Genomic DNA, 15,182 nt, shown 5'->3' with positions numbered 1-15,182 from the left:
CAAACCCTTTATCGGCAGATCGGTCTATATGGCAGTTATATCTAAATATAGTCCGGTCTGAACCATATTTTCGTCAGATGTAGGGAGGCTTAAACTACTCACTGTGTCAAATTTCAGCGAAATCGGATAAAATTAAAGCATTTATGGGCTTTAGACCCTTTATTGGCAGATCGGTCCATATGACAGCTATATCTAAATATTGTTCGATCTAAACCATATTTGGGTCCTATGTTGGGAGGTGTAAAACTACTTACAGTTTAAAATTTCAGCGAAATCCGGTGATAAATAAAGCTTTTATGGGTTTCATACTCTTTATCGGGAGATCGGTATATATGGCACCTATATCTAAGTATAGTCCGATCTGAATCATATTTGAGCCAGATATCGGGAAGCCTCAAACTACTCACTGTGTCAAGTTTCAGCGAAATCGGATAAAAATAAAGCATTTATGGGCATTAGACCCTTTATCGGCAGATCGGTCTATATAGCAGCTATATCCAAAGATGGTCCGATTTGGTCTGTTCAAGAACTTAAGCAGCGTGCATCAAAAAGACGTCATTGTTCCAAATTTCAGTTCAATATCTCAATTTTTGAAGGCTGCAGAGTGATTGCAACAGACGGACGGAATTTTACGACGAGAATTTTACGACGATCCGAAGTATATATACTTTGTAGGGTCGGATATTTATATTTCGATGTATTGCAAACGGAATGATTAAATGAACAAACCCTCTATCCTATGGTGATGGGTATAATAAACAAGTAAAAACAGAGTGTTCGAAAAAGCGAATTTTTCAATAATTTTATTGTATCTTTAATTTTCAATTCTTTTAAGTTAATATTTTACCTGTGGGAAGTTAAAAGTGGACTAGAACTATGTATAAACAATTTCGTAACTACAAAGATATTGTTCAACTCGCAACGAGTATATTGTTCTTTAGCGCCACAGAAAGTTCAATATTACCCAAATTTAGTTCATTTTAACTAGTGTTGAGATTAAAAATTTTTTGAGTGCAATCAGGCAATAAATCCGCTTTTTATGGGATTAAGACCCTTAATCGGCAGATCGATCCATATGGCAGCTATATCTAAATATAGTCTGATCTGAACCATATTTGGGTGGAATGTTGGGAGTCTTATTACAACTCACCGTTTCAAATTTCTGCAAAATTTGGTAATAATGCAGCTTTTAGGGGGTTCAGATCTTTAATCGGCAAATCGGTGCTATCTATGCTAGCTATGCAAATTGCAAATTTTGCCCATGAACATTCCACTAAGGAACAGGAGCAAACTTCTCACATATCAATGAGTGCAGTCCGACATCAAGTTTAAGCTCAATAATACGTGGCCTCCATTTTATAGCCGAGTCCGAACGGCATGCCGCAGTGCGACACCTCTTTGGAGAGAAGTTTTACATGGCATAGTACCTCACAAATGTTGCCAGCATGTTGCAGCTATATTTAAATATAGTTCGATATTGACCATATTTGAGCTGGAGTCGGAAGGCTCAAAACAGTTCACTATTTTTAATTTCAGCGAAATCTCGTAATAAATTAAGGATTTATGGGCTTCAGACCCTTAATCGGCAGATTAGTCTATATGGCAGCTATATCTAAATATAGTCCGATCTAATTCATATTTAGGTCGGATGTCGGGAGTCTTAATAAAGTTCATTTTCTTCAGATTTCTGCGAAATTGGGTAGTAAATAAAGCATTTATGGGTTTCAGACCCTAAGTTGGCAGATTGATCTATATGGCAGTTAGATCTAAATATGGTCCGATTTGTGCTGTTCAAGAACTTAACCTTAAATTTTTGAAGGCTGTAGCGTATTACAACAGATGGACGGACAGACACACGGACATCGTTAAATCGATCTTGAGAGGCAATAAAGAAAATTATGAATAGAACTTTGGGGGAGCCTGAACGGGATTTAAACCATGGCAGTCAAGGCCATCACTAAAGTAAATAAAAAGATATGAGTGTACTATTTGTGGATATCAACATGCCATTATGTATGGAACTCGATTTTTTGCATGGCCACCACGAGGACGCTTGCAGAAGTCCAGACGCTGAACCGAATTTACGACGGTTTTCAAGTATAAATCGGCCGATACTGCTGCAATTTGACTTTCGATATACGAACGAAGTTCTTCAATCGCCACTGGCTTGTTGGCATAGACCATTGGCTTGACGGAAATAGTCTAACGGCGACAAATCGCAAGAGCGAGGCGGCTAATTAACTGGACCATTTCATGAGATAATACGTTCTCCAAACTGGGGTTTTAAAAGTTCGATTATGAAATTCGCTGCGTGGCTTGTGGTGCCGTCCTGTTGGAATCATATATCATCCAAGTCCATATCATCCAATTGGGCTCAAAAATATTCTGTTATCATTGAACGGTAGCAATTCCCATTCACAGTAACGTGCCGGTCTTGATCACCACAGAAGAAGTAATGACTCATGGGGTACGTTTGGATTGCTGTCTGACCAATAACATATTTTGCTTATTGATCAAGCCATTCAGCCAGAAATAATCCTTATGAGCAGTCCGAATTACGGTAGTAAATTTGAATTATTTTGACTCATTGTTGGCTCGTATATCTTTCCATCATGAAACGGCAAACCTTGCTTAAGAGAAATGTCAAAAGAGCATCAAAAAATATGACGTCGTTTGCTGAAACTATCGGTCTATTTTCGTAGCGTCCCTGAATTAAACCCTGTATATGTATGTACTTTGTAAGGTTTCCAATCAATATTTCAACGAGTTACAAATAGAATGACGAAGTTAGCATACCCATCTTCTATGGCGGGAATTATTAAAATGAATTGAAATTGGACTTGAAAAACACTACATCCCCCGCAAAATCAGATATTTTGGAATAGACTACGAATATGATATCAAATTTTAGGAACATATATCTGGTGGTCGTTCAGAAGGTATTCCAAACGGAAATGTAGGCCGATCGGAACAATATAAGACTCGTATTAAAAATCTGTAAGAGATGATTATGAATCCGGTATTCAAGTTTTGGAACAAGAAGGAAGTGCTTAAGTGAAATGTCCAAATAAATTATAGGTAATTGGTAGGGTAACCTTCTATTTATATGGTGATGGTGCACTTACACCGCATATTGGTCTAAGACCCTATACAGAAAAAAAGTTGGCTGAAACATTTGAATTTTTTTTGCTCGAAGAATTTACGCAGTGATTACGAGCTAAAGAATCGATACTTTAAAATAAAGATGCTACCTTAAAATTTAAGTTGCTTTATACTAAAGGACAAAATCACCCGTTTCGAATTTCAATTGCTGTTTGGGTATTAATTTACTTCAGAGACTCGTATTCTTACTTCGCAGTGTATTTGTAATTCAACCTTCAACCTTGAGCTTGAACTGAAATAAATAATTGTATCTTTACTCAAAAAATGTCAACGTTTATAGACATTTCTATTTGTAAGGCTATTCTGTGTCTTAAACTAAGGGACATCATTGCCTATCCCCAAAGTCCATTTCTTAACCTTCAACAACATGTTCACTTTCATTTATTGGTCCCTTCAATATCATGGCGCAAAGCAAAACTACCATTTAAGATAAAAAACCTTAATATTAAGTAATAAATCTTTTACTTAAGGAAATGTTTCCTTAAAAGTAGTAAGTAAAATTGAAATAAGTTCGCGATTTTTAGAAAACATCTTTAAAATTAGGACAGTAGTTTTTTCAGCGTCTAAAGTGTATATAATCTTGAACGTTATGACCGTTTAAGTTGATCTCATGATCTATATTCCATCGCATGTTAGCGACTCGAAATTTGCGCAAATACTATTTAATGAAGTAAGTCGGTTCATATTGTGTGTTGGCCAATTCTGTTAAAGTTTTGCATAGACATTTCTTATTTGATATAGGTCGTTGGGGCAATTGGCTCAGATTTGGATATAGCTCCCATATAAACCTGTTCCCGGTTTGAACTTCTCGAGCCACAACAAGACTCAATTTTCATCCGATTTCGTTGAAATTTTGCACAAGGAGTTTATTCAACAACCATGCCAAATATGATGCGAATAGGTATATAGCCTAAAACAGCTCCCAAAAAAAAACTACCTTCCATTTTGCACATAGTTTTCTCTTATGACTTCCAACAACCATGCCAAGTATGGTCCATCTCCAGGATTTTGCAATCTGAGCCCCTGGAAGCGTTATATGATATGTAATTGATTTGGCGGAACTTTGGTACGTAAAGTATACATATGACCTCTAATTATTTTCATTTGCGGAAGTTTTTAACAGAATCCATGTTGGTGGTACGGACTCGGCTATAAAGGAGAGATACCTTATCATTTACCCTAAAAAAATCTAAAATCGTAAATCGTTGTACTCATTGATATATAAAATTTTTGTCCTCTGTTCCTTAATTTACCATTTATAAATGCTCAGATGATTTTTATTCGATACAACCTATTGTTTAATCGTTTATGTAATAATTTTTGATTAAAAATGTTTTGTTTATATACACGTGTGATTGTGTGTTTATTCATAAAATTCTATCCGCCGAACTTTGTCATACGAAGAAAAATCCAATAAATATTTCAACATATTTTAAAGGGCAAAGTAAGGAGAACACCTCCTAAGACGACTATGTACTTATGAAATAATTCCTCATAACCAAACTGGGAAGCTAGACACGAAATTGTGTCTCTATATGCAAGTATTTCAGTGTTCCAACACATTACGTACACTCTCGCATGACTTATGTTGTTATGGTTTTTATGGGAAATAAAGTGTAGACCATACAATGACCATATAAATTATGCACGAATTGAACCAAAAAATAATATAAGGTAACCCACAAGCATACAAATCCAAATCCGGAAAAAATGAAAATTGTGCTGACGAATACTTTGTAAGTGCACCTGCTGTCTGACCTATTTTCAGACTTACAATTCACGCAAAGTCCTCCTGAATGACTACAGCTGCTAACTTAATTGTCCGACTTGCTCTTCGTTTAATTTGCTCAATTTAGAATTTTAAGGCCTTGCTATGGATAGCGCTGTTTATTTATTTTTTTTTTATAAATGTGACATCACTGCCGTAAAAAATTAGTTTTTGTAGCTTTCCAAAAAAACAAATTAAAATACGGTGAATGTTCCACATTTCTAGTTGACATTGGAGTACCATATTTAATTAAGATATTAACAAATTGAAACTGAAAAGTGTTTTTGAAATAGAGTAGGCCAGGCAAAGCGTCAAAAGATTTTAAATTCTAATATGATGTATCTGTCTTATTGCGGAAGATGTGAAAGCGTTACAATTCTTAGTAAACACTATAGTGGGATACTCTTCAATAGTCACAACAAGAACGGTACAGGTAGTTTCTTAAGAGGATAAGGCTACAACGAAAATTTACCTATTTTTATACCCTCCACCTTAGGATGGGGATATACTAAATTCGTCATTCTGTTTGTAACTACTCGAAATATTCGTCTGAGACCCCATAATGTATATATATATATACATATATATATATTGCTCTATTGGCTGAAGAAGTCAAGATCCAAGATCGGTTTATATGATAGCTATACCAGATTATGAACCGATTTGAACGACACTTTGCACAGTCATTGGAAATTATAGCAAAACACCTCATGCAAAATTTCAGCCAAATCGGGTGAGAATTGCGCCTTCTAGTGACTCAAGAGTCAATATCCAAGATAGGTTTATATGGCAGCTATATCAAAACATGGACCGATTTGGCCCATTTACAATCCCAACCGACATACATTAATAAAAAGAATTTGTGCAAAATTTCAAGCGCCTTGCTTTACTCCTTCGGAAGTTAGCGTGCTTTCGACAGACAGACGGACGGACGGACGGACGGACATGGCTAGATCGACATAAAATGTTGCGACGATCAAAAATATATATACTTTATGGGGTCTCAGACGAATATTTTGAGTAGTTACAAACAGAATGACGAAATTAGTATACCTATTACGACGAAAATAGTATGACGAAATTAGTATATCCTATGGTGGAGGGTATAAAATTATATATAAAAAAATTATTAGATAGTAGTTTGAAATTTTACACTAGATAATGCATGATGGTGAAGATATTTCAAAATCCAGGGATGTTAGGATACAGGTTTTTTGTATACGAAAATTTCAAATATTATTGAATTTGATTAAAAAAGTATTTAGAACATTTCACCATAGCCGCTTTGTCAAATCAGATAAGATTTGCACCGTCTATGAAGCCAATTTGAGCTATGGTTAATATGGGAGATACATCAGCTTAATGACCGATTTGAACTATATTCGACCAGGACCTTGGAAACACAGAAGAAGTCCAGAGATCGGTTTATATGGAAGCTATATCAGATTACTGACTGATTTGAAAATTTACCATGTCAGATGAGAGTCAAAACGGAAGACGTTGTGCAAAATTTCAGCTTAATCGGACTTAAATTACGTCTTCTAACGACTAACGAGGAAATCAAATCGGGAGTTCGGTTTCTATGGGAGCTTTAACTAAACGTAGACCGATTTGGCCCATTTATCCCAATCGAGTTATATCAATGGGAAGTATCTGTGCGAAATTTCGGGAAGTTAGCTTTACTGGGTGGAGCGTTGACATGATTTTGGACACACAGATTATCGTTTGGTTGAAGATATAACAATATAACATTGTACTCTAAAAGCCATGCTGGCAACGCTCAGTTTTTTCAACATAAAAAGTTCATAAAATTTGAAAATTAGCTATGAAAATTTTGCACACCACTTTCAAACAACTTCAGATCTATCCAAAAAGCATAAATTTTATATACTTTGTCTTTTATTCATGTTTGGAAAAAGATTTTCCTTTCTGATTTCTCCTTTTGGGTATATCTTCACACAAATCCGATTTTCTTTGAAATTTTGGGAAAAATATATATTTGTTTTGTAGCTAAGTATTTGCTTTTATTGTTAATATTTATAACATATTTCCTGCCGTGTTTCTTAGCGATGACATTCATTAAAATTTTAGTGTTTCACCATATTATTTAATGTTTTCTATCTATAATACTTTCAATAATTCTTTCCTAGTTTTAAATTTGGCTTTCGATAAAGTCTAATGCATGTTACAGCTTAAACGCATTTGGAAGCTAATGTAAAGCAAAGACAGACGTAAATTATTCCTGCGTTAGTCTATATGTCATATTTTCCAAAAGACTACACTTCAAGAAGTTGCTATAATAACAGAACGTGTGATGAAAAAATGACATATTTTCAATTAATCAATCGTTTGGATGTTAAAAAAAGCTTAAAAACATATAAATTGCGTCAGTTGTCTAAATTTTTCCGAACATTTGTGCCCTACCTGGCCGAAATTTCATCCATAAGATTCCATACAAGTAAAAAGGCGTTAAGTTCGGCCGGGCCGAACTTTGGATACCCACCACCTCGGGTATATATGTAAACCACCTATCATCACAATCTGGTGAAAAATTCATAACTTATGTCCCCATAGCGCCTATATATCAAAATATGGCCCGATTTGGACTAAATTCGGCACGGACATTGAGTGGTCTAAGGAGCTCAAGTCATTGTTCAATTTTGTAGTACAAAATATTGGTCTTTTTGGTAGCTTTATCCAAATATAGACCGATCTGAACCATATACGGCATGGATGTAGAAAAGCCCTACATAAGTCACTGTTTAAAATTTCAGCCAAATCGGATTATAAATCTACCAATTTATATCAATTTATTTCAATCTAATAAATTATTCATTCAAAATCTGTGATGTATTGTATAGCTATAGCTTATTAGTCTTCACTATGTACAATTGTTGGAGAAATTACCCGTACTTTAATTTTAAGAATTTTATATCCTTGTTGTGCGGATGTAAATAAATAAATTACAAACGCGCCTTTTATGGGGTCAAAACTTCAAATCGAGAGATCAGTCTATAAGCTATATCCAAATCTGAACCGATCTGGGCCAAAGTGAAAAGTGATGTCGAAAGGCAATAAATGCGAATTTTATGGACCCAAAAACGAGATACCGGTCTATATGGCAGCTTCCAAATCTGCACCGATCTGTGCGATATTGCAGAAGTATGTCAAGTGGCTTAACTTAACTAACTGTCCCAAATTTCACCGGCATCGGACAATAAATGCTCCTTTTATGGGCCCATAACCTTAAATCGAGAAATCGATCTATATGGCAGCTATATCCAAATCTGGACCGAGCTGAGCAAATTTGAAGAAAGACGTCGAAGATCCTAACACACCTCACTGTCCCAAATTTCGCCGAAATCGGACAATAAATGCACCTTTTATGGGCCCAAGATCTTAAACCATGAGATCTATCTACATGGCAGCTATATTCAAATCCAGACCGATCTGGACCAAATTTAGAGGGGCCTAACGCGACTTACTGTCCAAAATTTCGTCGAAATCGGACAATAAATGCACCTTTTATGGGCCCAAGACCTTAAATCGAGAGATAGGTTTATATGGCAGCTATATCCAAATCTGGCCCGATCTAGGCCAAATTGCAGAAAGATGTCGAGGGGCCTAACACAACTCACTGTCCCAAATATCAGCAAAATCGGATAATAAATGTGGCTTTTATGGGCCTAAGGGCCTAAATCGGCGGATCAGTTTATATGGGGGTTATATCAAGATATAGTCCGATATAGCCCATCTTCGAACTTACCCTGCTTATGGACAAAAAAAAATCTGTTCGAAATTTTTGCTCAATATCACTATTTTTAAAGACTATAGCGTGATTTTAACAGACAGACGGTCAGACGAACGGACATGGCTAGATCGTCTTAGATTTTTACGCTGATCAAGAATATTAATACTTTATAGGGTCGAAAATGGATATTTCGATGCTTTGCAAACGGAATGACAAGATGAATATACCCCCATCCTTCGGTGTTGGGTAAAAAATAGCCCATATTTTCGTTTAATCAACCTTTTTTGGTCTTGTTCTAACCCAGATTTTCCAATAAACAATTAATTGAATAATCCAAAAATACAGATAAATGTACACCCTAAATGTCATAAACCTAGAAAAAAATTGATACCAAACGTTCTCATTTGACTCTTACACGGTATTGATAGTAAAACAACACCGTTTGGTATCAAAGCAATACAGCTTGGTATAGATGAAATATAAAATATAATTAGTACCGTTTGGTACTAACCTTAGAACCTAATCTGTATTGTTGTTAATACCAAACTTTTATTGGTTTTATTACCAGACCGGTGTTGTTTTAATACAAATCTCTCTATCACTAGATTATTATTCCACCCATAATGTACCAAAATAAAAAAAATTTAAAAAAATTTAAAGAAAAATATAATTTAACTTTTTTCGACTATGTATGTTTATAACGATCCGATGGATTCCTTCATCGGCAAGGGCTGCCACCTCAGTGTACAACACGCTGCTCCAACAACAATGATTAAGATTCCATTGCAGGACAATATGTCCGGCTTAAGATCATTGTTTAATGATTTCTTTTCAAAGAATAGTATAGTAAAAAAAATCACTTAAAAGCCAGCAAAAGTGTTGTTGCAAGAAGCATTTGACTGGTTTCTTATGTTAATAATTTCAAAAACTATGATTGCACCGTGACCAACTACGATTTTTTCCAGCATTTGATTCCATATCCATTGATTCCCAGAAATGGTTTCATAGGAATACACCAACAATGAATCGTCCTTAGTTTTTATTATTTCCATTTTCACAGATTTTGGGTATTTCAACACGTATAACGCACATTTTATCAAATTAAAACAAATATTACATAACACCGCCAATATTTTAAGTGCAAAGTTCAATAAGAATTTTGCCAATAATATAAATGTGACGCCTTCAATTCTTAACATCCTTTTTCGTCTGGCATTAAATTGATTCAAAGTGGTATTCTGTCACCAGCGACAACATTTTTTTTTTTAAATAAAGGGTATGGCGTAAATTCTTTTTTAATGCATGTCAAAGAGATAAACCCGTATGTCTCATAACATGATACATTTTATTTAAATTATATTTATATTGAATTTAAATTGAAGTCAACAGACAACATTTGCAGCAATAAACTTATTTTTCTAAGTGTAACATTAATTCACAGTTTTATTGGCATTGTTTTCTATAGATTGACTGTAGCATATTGAATGACATAAAATATTTGGAATAACCATGATATTTAGAAAGAAAACAAAAATGAGGTAATGTAATAATTATGTCACCACGAGCTTGATGCTTAAAGTGCAAAAAAATTAATTCCGCCTTGAAATTGAAGTCTGAATGTGTACGGGCTTAGATCTGTTATGTTATGAATTATGATACAAATATTTACTCTAACCATAGCAAACCCAAATTTCATGTTTATTTTGTCGTTTGTTATGTTGATTGTTTTCTTTGCTAGTATGTAACTATAGTTTAATTTAATTAATACACTCAGAAAAAAGGGTTTCTTTTATCAGTAAAGACTTTTTTCTTATAAAGTGTGATTTGTATACCCTCTACCATGGGATTCTCTTTGTAACACCTCGAAATATGCATCTGAGACCCCATAAAGTATATATATTCTTGATCGTCATGTCATTTTAAGTCGATCTAGCCATGTCCGTCCGTCTGTCTGTCTAAAGCACGTTAACTTTTGAAGGAGTTAAGCTAGCCGCTTGAAATTTTGCACAAATACTTTCTATTAGTGTAGATCGGTTGGGGTTGTAAAAGGGCCAATTCGGTCCATGTTTTGATATAGCTGCCATATAAACCGATCTTGGGTATTGACTTCTTGAGCCTCTTGAAGGCGCAATTCTCACCCGATTTGACTGAAATTTAGCACGTAGTGTTTTGATATCTTTTCCTGTGTTTAGTATGACTTAAATCGGTTCAAAGTTTGGTATGGCTGTCATATAAACCGATCTTGGATCTGACTTCTTCAGCCAATAGAGATGAAGAAGTCAGACCCGATTTGGCTGAAATTCCGCCTGAGATGTTTGGTTATGACTTCCAATAACTGTGCTAAGTATGACGCAAATCGATACATAACCTGATATAGCTGTCATATAAACCGATCGGGGATCTTGACTTCTCGAGCCTCTAGAGGGCGCAATTCTCATCCGATTTGGAAGAAATTTTGTACAACGGCTTCTCTCATGATCTTCAACATACGTGTCTTATATGGTCTGAATCGATCAATAGCTTGATACAGCTCTCATATAAACCGATCTCCCGAGCCCCTACAAGGCGCAATTATAATCCGAATGAACTGAAATAATACACAATGACTTTTTCAATGTTCAACACTCATTTATGGTCCGAATGGGACTATAACTTGATATAGCTCCAATAACATAACAGTTCTTATTCAATAGTCTTTGTTTGGCTAAAAAGAGATACTGCGCATAGGTATAATTGTTAGGTATAATTACCCTCCACCATGAGATAAGGGTATTCAAACTACGATATTCCGTTTGTAACACCTCGAAATATTGGTGTAAGACCTCGTAAAGTGTATATATTCTTGATTGTTCTGACATTTTAAATTGATCTAGCAATACCCGTCGGTCTACGAAAGTATTTTAATTCTCGAACGAGTAAAGATAAAAACAAAAAATTTTGCAAATTTGACCATTTCATTAAGGAACAGCGGGGATACTTTTCTCAAATCAATGAGTGCTGTCCGATTCAAATTAAAGTTCAATGATGCAGGACCTCCTTTTTATTGCCGAGTCAGAACGGCTTGACACTTAGCAGACAAGTTTACACGGCTGATTACCAAGGGTAAATAACTCACAAGTGTCGCCAGCATTGGGAGGGAAGACCATAGCTAAACATGTTTTCTGATGATAAGGTGCACTGGCGTTCAGCGTCAGAGGCGAACAAGCTAACCTCTGAGCTACGGTGGCTCCGAGTAAAGATAGCCGCATGGAATTTTGATTATTGATGTAGGTTGTTTAGGATTGTATATGGGTCCATCTGCTTTATAAACATTTAGCTCCTAATTAAACTGAACTATCGATTTTACTACATTAGCTTTTAGAGGGGAACTGCGCCCTCTAAAGGCGTAAATCCGCCAAAAACAGAGTAATTGCTTTCAGTTTTGAGCAGGGTATGGCTAGGCCACCGTAGTGCAGAGGTTAGCTTGTCCGCCTATGACGCTGAACGCCTGTTTTTGAATCCTGGCTATACCATCAGAAAAAATTTTCAGCGGTGGTTTTCCCCTCCTGATGCTAGGGACATTTGCAAGGTACTTTGCATATAAAAACTTCTCCCAAAGAGGTGTCGCTCTAAGGCACGCCGTTCGGACTCGGCTATAAAAAGGAGGCCCCTTATCATTGAGTTTAAAACTTAAATCGCACTGCACTCATAGATATGTAAGAAGATTGAACGTGTTCCTTAGTGGAATGTTCATGGGCAAAATTTGCAATTTGCTTGGTTAGGTAAGGTAAGGTCAGGTTAGGTTTAAGTGGCAGTCTACCATCAGACTCACTTAGACGTTTTCGTCCATTGTAATACCACAGGAATAGAAGAAGGAAGATGTCTTCTATTTCCTACCGTTCAACCATCCAGATCGCTTTAAAAAGCCCAACAACTTGCGAATATTCACATCCGCTAAATCAGACTGATTCTCGAAGAAATGAGAACCTAATGTGGAACTCCTTCTGACTGCTAGTAAGGGAAACACACACAGAAGGTGTTCTATAGTCTCTTCTTCTTCGATTTCCTCTCAGCTTCTACAAAAATCGTTGCTGGCAACCTTCAGTCTGTCAGCACGTTTTCCAATTAGATAGTGACGTGTCGTGATGGACACAATGACTGAGACGTCTGTTATAGTCAGTGACAGCTAAGCAGTAGACCTCTTCTAGTCTAGTTTAGGCCACAAAGTTTTGGAATGCTCACAGCTCCTCTTTGTGAACATATATCATTCGTTGTCTTTCAGGCCTGGTCCTGAAAACTTAGCTTACAAGTCGCTAGAGGCATACCCACAAATTGTAGTTTCCCTGGAATGTGTAAGGTAGTTTCTAGTCTCACAAGCTCGTCCGCTTTACAATTCCCAGGGATATCTCTGTGGCCCGGCACCCAAATCAAGTGAATTTTGAACTGTTCCGCCATCTTGTTGAGAGATCTGCGATTTTGGCGGCCGGTTTTTGTATTCAGAAATACAGCCCCCAGGGATTTAATGGCTGCATGGATGTCCGAAAAGTTATTTATGGCATCGTAGTTCTGATGTTCTTAGCCATTTCATCACTTCCTTAATTACAAGGATCTCCGCTTGATACACACTGCAGTGGTCGGGTAACCTCTTCGATATGACCTGTTCTAGATCTTTAGAGTACACCCCAAAGCCCACCTGGTCGTCTAGTTTGGAACCATCCGTATTTAGCAGGGTATACACATGTATAATTTGAAGGAAAGATTCTTCCATTTGCTGAAAGCGCAAAATACCTAGTCGTTATGCCTAACAGGAAATTGAACTTTAAATCCAACTTTTGGAAAGGGAGAAAAAAGCAACTCATGTCATATACTAAGTCATTACTAGCACTGGGGGGCGTTACTCTCCTTGATTATATCCCCAATCTGTACTTGTCTCTCACTGATGAGTATGCTAATAACATAGTGAGTCTGATTGCACACTGCTAATAACCTAAATTCTTAATTTCTCAAAAACATTCCATTTAGGATCAGGAAATACTTTTCTCATACCAATGAGTACAGTCCGATTAATGCTTGAGCCTTCTGCTAACAACCTTCTACCCTTGTAATGAGTTTTTAAGATTGGAGTTAGACTTTCAACACCCGAAAATAGCAGAAAATCACCGAGTTCTCCTTTTCACCACATTTTCTGTTGTTATAGAAAACATGTTTGCTTTTTTTACTAACAAGATTTTTTAACTGTTTGATTGGCCTATTTCTCACCACAATATAATTGCAATTTCAAAATGGCAAAAATAGTGATATGGTAATTTTTTTATATCTATTCCAACCGGTTGGCGTAGATCGTTGGAAGATTCGATTCTGGTCGTACTAACTAGGATTAAGTAGTTTTTGATTTTAATTTCTTTTGTTTTGTTTCTCATGGAGTTGGCCATATATATATACACTAGAGCACTTATATGTAGATCAGCACGACACTAAAACAATTTTAGATATAACGTTGAAAAAAAATTAGTTCTGTCATACATTAGGAAGAATTAGTCATTGGATATATGCGGAGGTATGATAAAAGATTTTCAAACACATTTTAGTTGTTAATATATATTTTGATTAGTTGATGCGCTGGGCAACGAATTGAATTTTTATTTATTATTTGTTTGGATAGAATTTTTGTCAACACCATGTGTAAATTTTGTTACTATTTTTGAGATCATTGGCAAAAATTGTTAAAAGCAACTATGGATCTCTCCTTCGGTCACGGTTTTCTATTTTTTGTTTCATTCCACTCTGTTCCGCCGAAACTAACTATTAACAGTTTTCCATAGGAAATGGTGTAACGACATTTGACATCTCAATTTGATTTATGGATGTACTTGAGTATTTGCTGCCATACTCTATGGGTGGTTCAAGTATGCCTCCATGGCGACTCATTGAACTTACCGCCAAAATGATGTTAAATATGATGGATGCAATTTTGACGGTGGTAGTAGCACAACCCATGTTTGCTAATTTTCCCAAAAAAAACTTCTTCGAACACAATCACTTAGAGACTTTTGGCAAAAGAATTTGTTTTTTTAGATTTTTCTTTTTGAAAATGCCAATCACTTTTTCACAAGCGCGGAGAAAATTGTTCAATTTTTTTTTTTATTGTATTTCGAGTTTAAAAATTCGTTAAAATGTGATTCGAAGGAAGGAAACACGGCTAACGACGTATCCGGCGTACTTATATTTTTCGTTCAACTTTCACGCTTGGTGTTCACCTACAAACTAAACAAACTCGGCCAGCTAACAGACGAGTGCGAGCAATCGAACAGCCAACAGTTTGTTTGCCTTCTTTTCCACCGCTCAGCCCAGTGCTCTGTATCATGGATGAGCTCAGAGACACGGCACACACATCGTGTGAAATGGAACAAACAAAGCAACAGAGACAGCATTGACGACAACGTCGGCGTCAATGGCAACGTTGTTGCCGACGTCGACTTCCACGATGACATTACCTTAGCAAGAGCCGAGTGCGGTAGCGAC

General features: G+C 36.1%; 1 protein-coding gene across 1 annotated transcript in view; it reads right to left on the bottom strand.

The window, feature by feature from the left end:
- LOC106081353 (protein late bloomer) overlaps positions 1-14,981 on the bottom strand; it is a 50,829-nt gene extending 35,848 nt beyond the window's left edge. The window contains exon 1 of the mRNA XM_013243241.2: positions 14,598-14,981. Within this exon, the coding sequence (XP_013098695.1) occupies positions 14,598-14,657 (60 nt within the window). The 5' untranslated portion in view covers positions 14,658-14,981. The remainder of the gene's footprint in view (positions 1-14,597) is intronic.
- Between the last annotated feature and the right edge of the window lie 201 nt (positions 14,982-15,182).

This window comes from Stomoxys calcitrans, chromosome 5, assembly GCF_963082655.1.
Source record: "Stomoxys calcitrans chromosome 5, idStoCalc2.1, whole genome shotgun sequence".
Classification (NCBI taxonomy): Eukaryota; Metazoa; Arthropoda; class Insecta; order Diptera; family Muscidae; genus Stomoxys; species Stomoxys calcitrans.
This window is presented reverse-complemented; position numbering and strand designations above follow the sequence as displayed.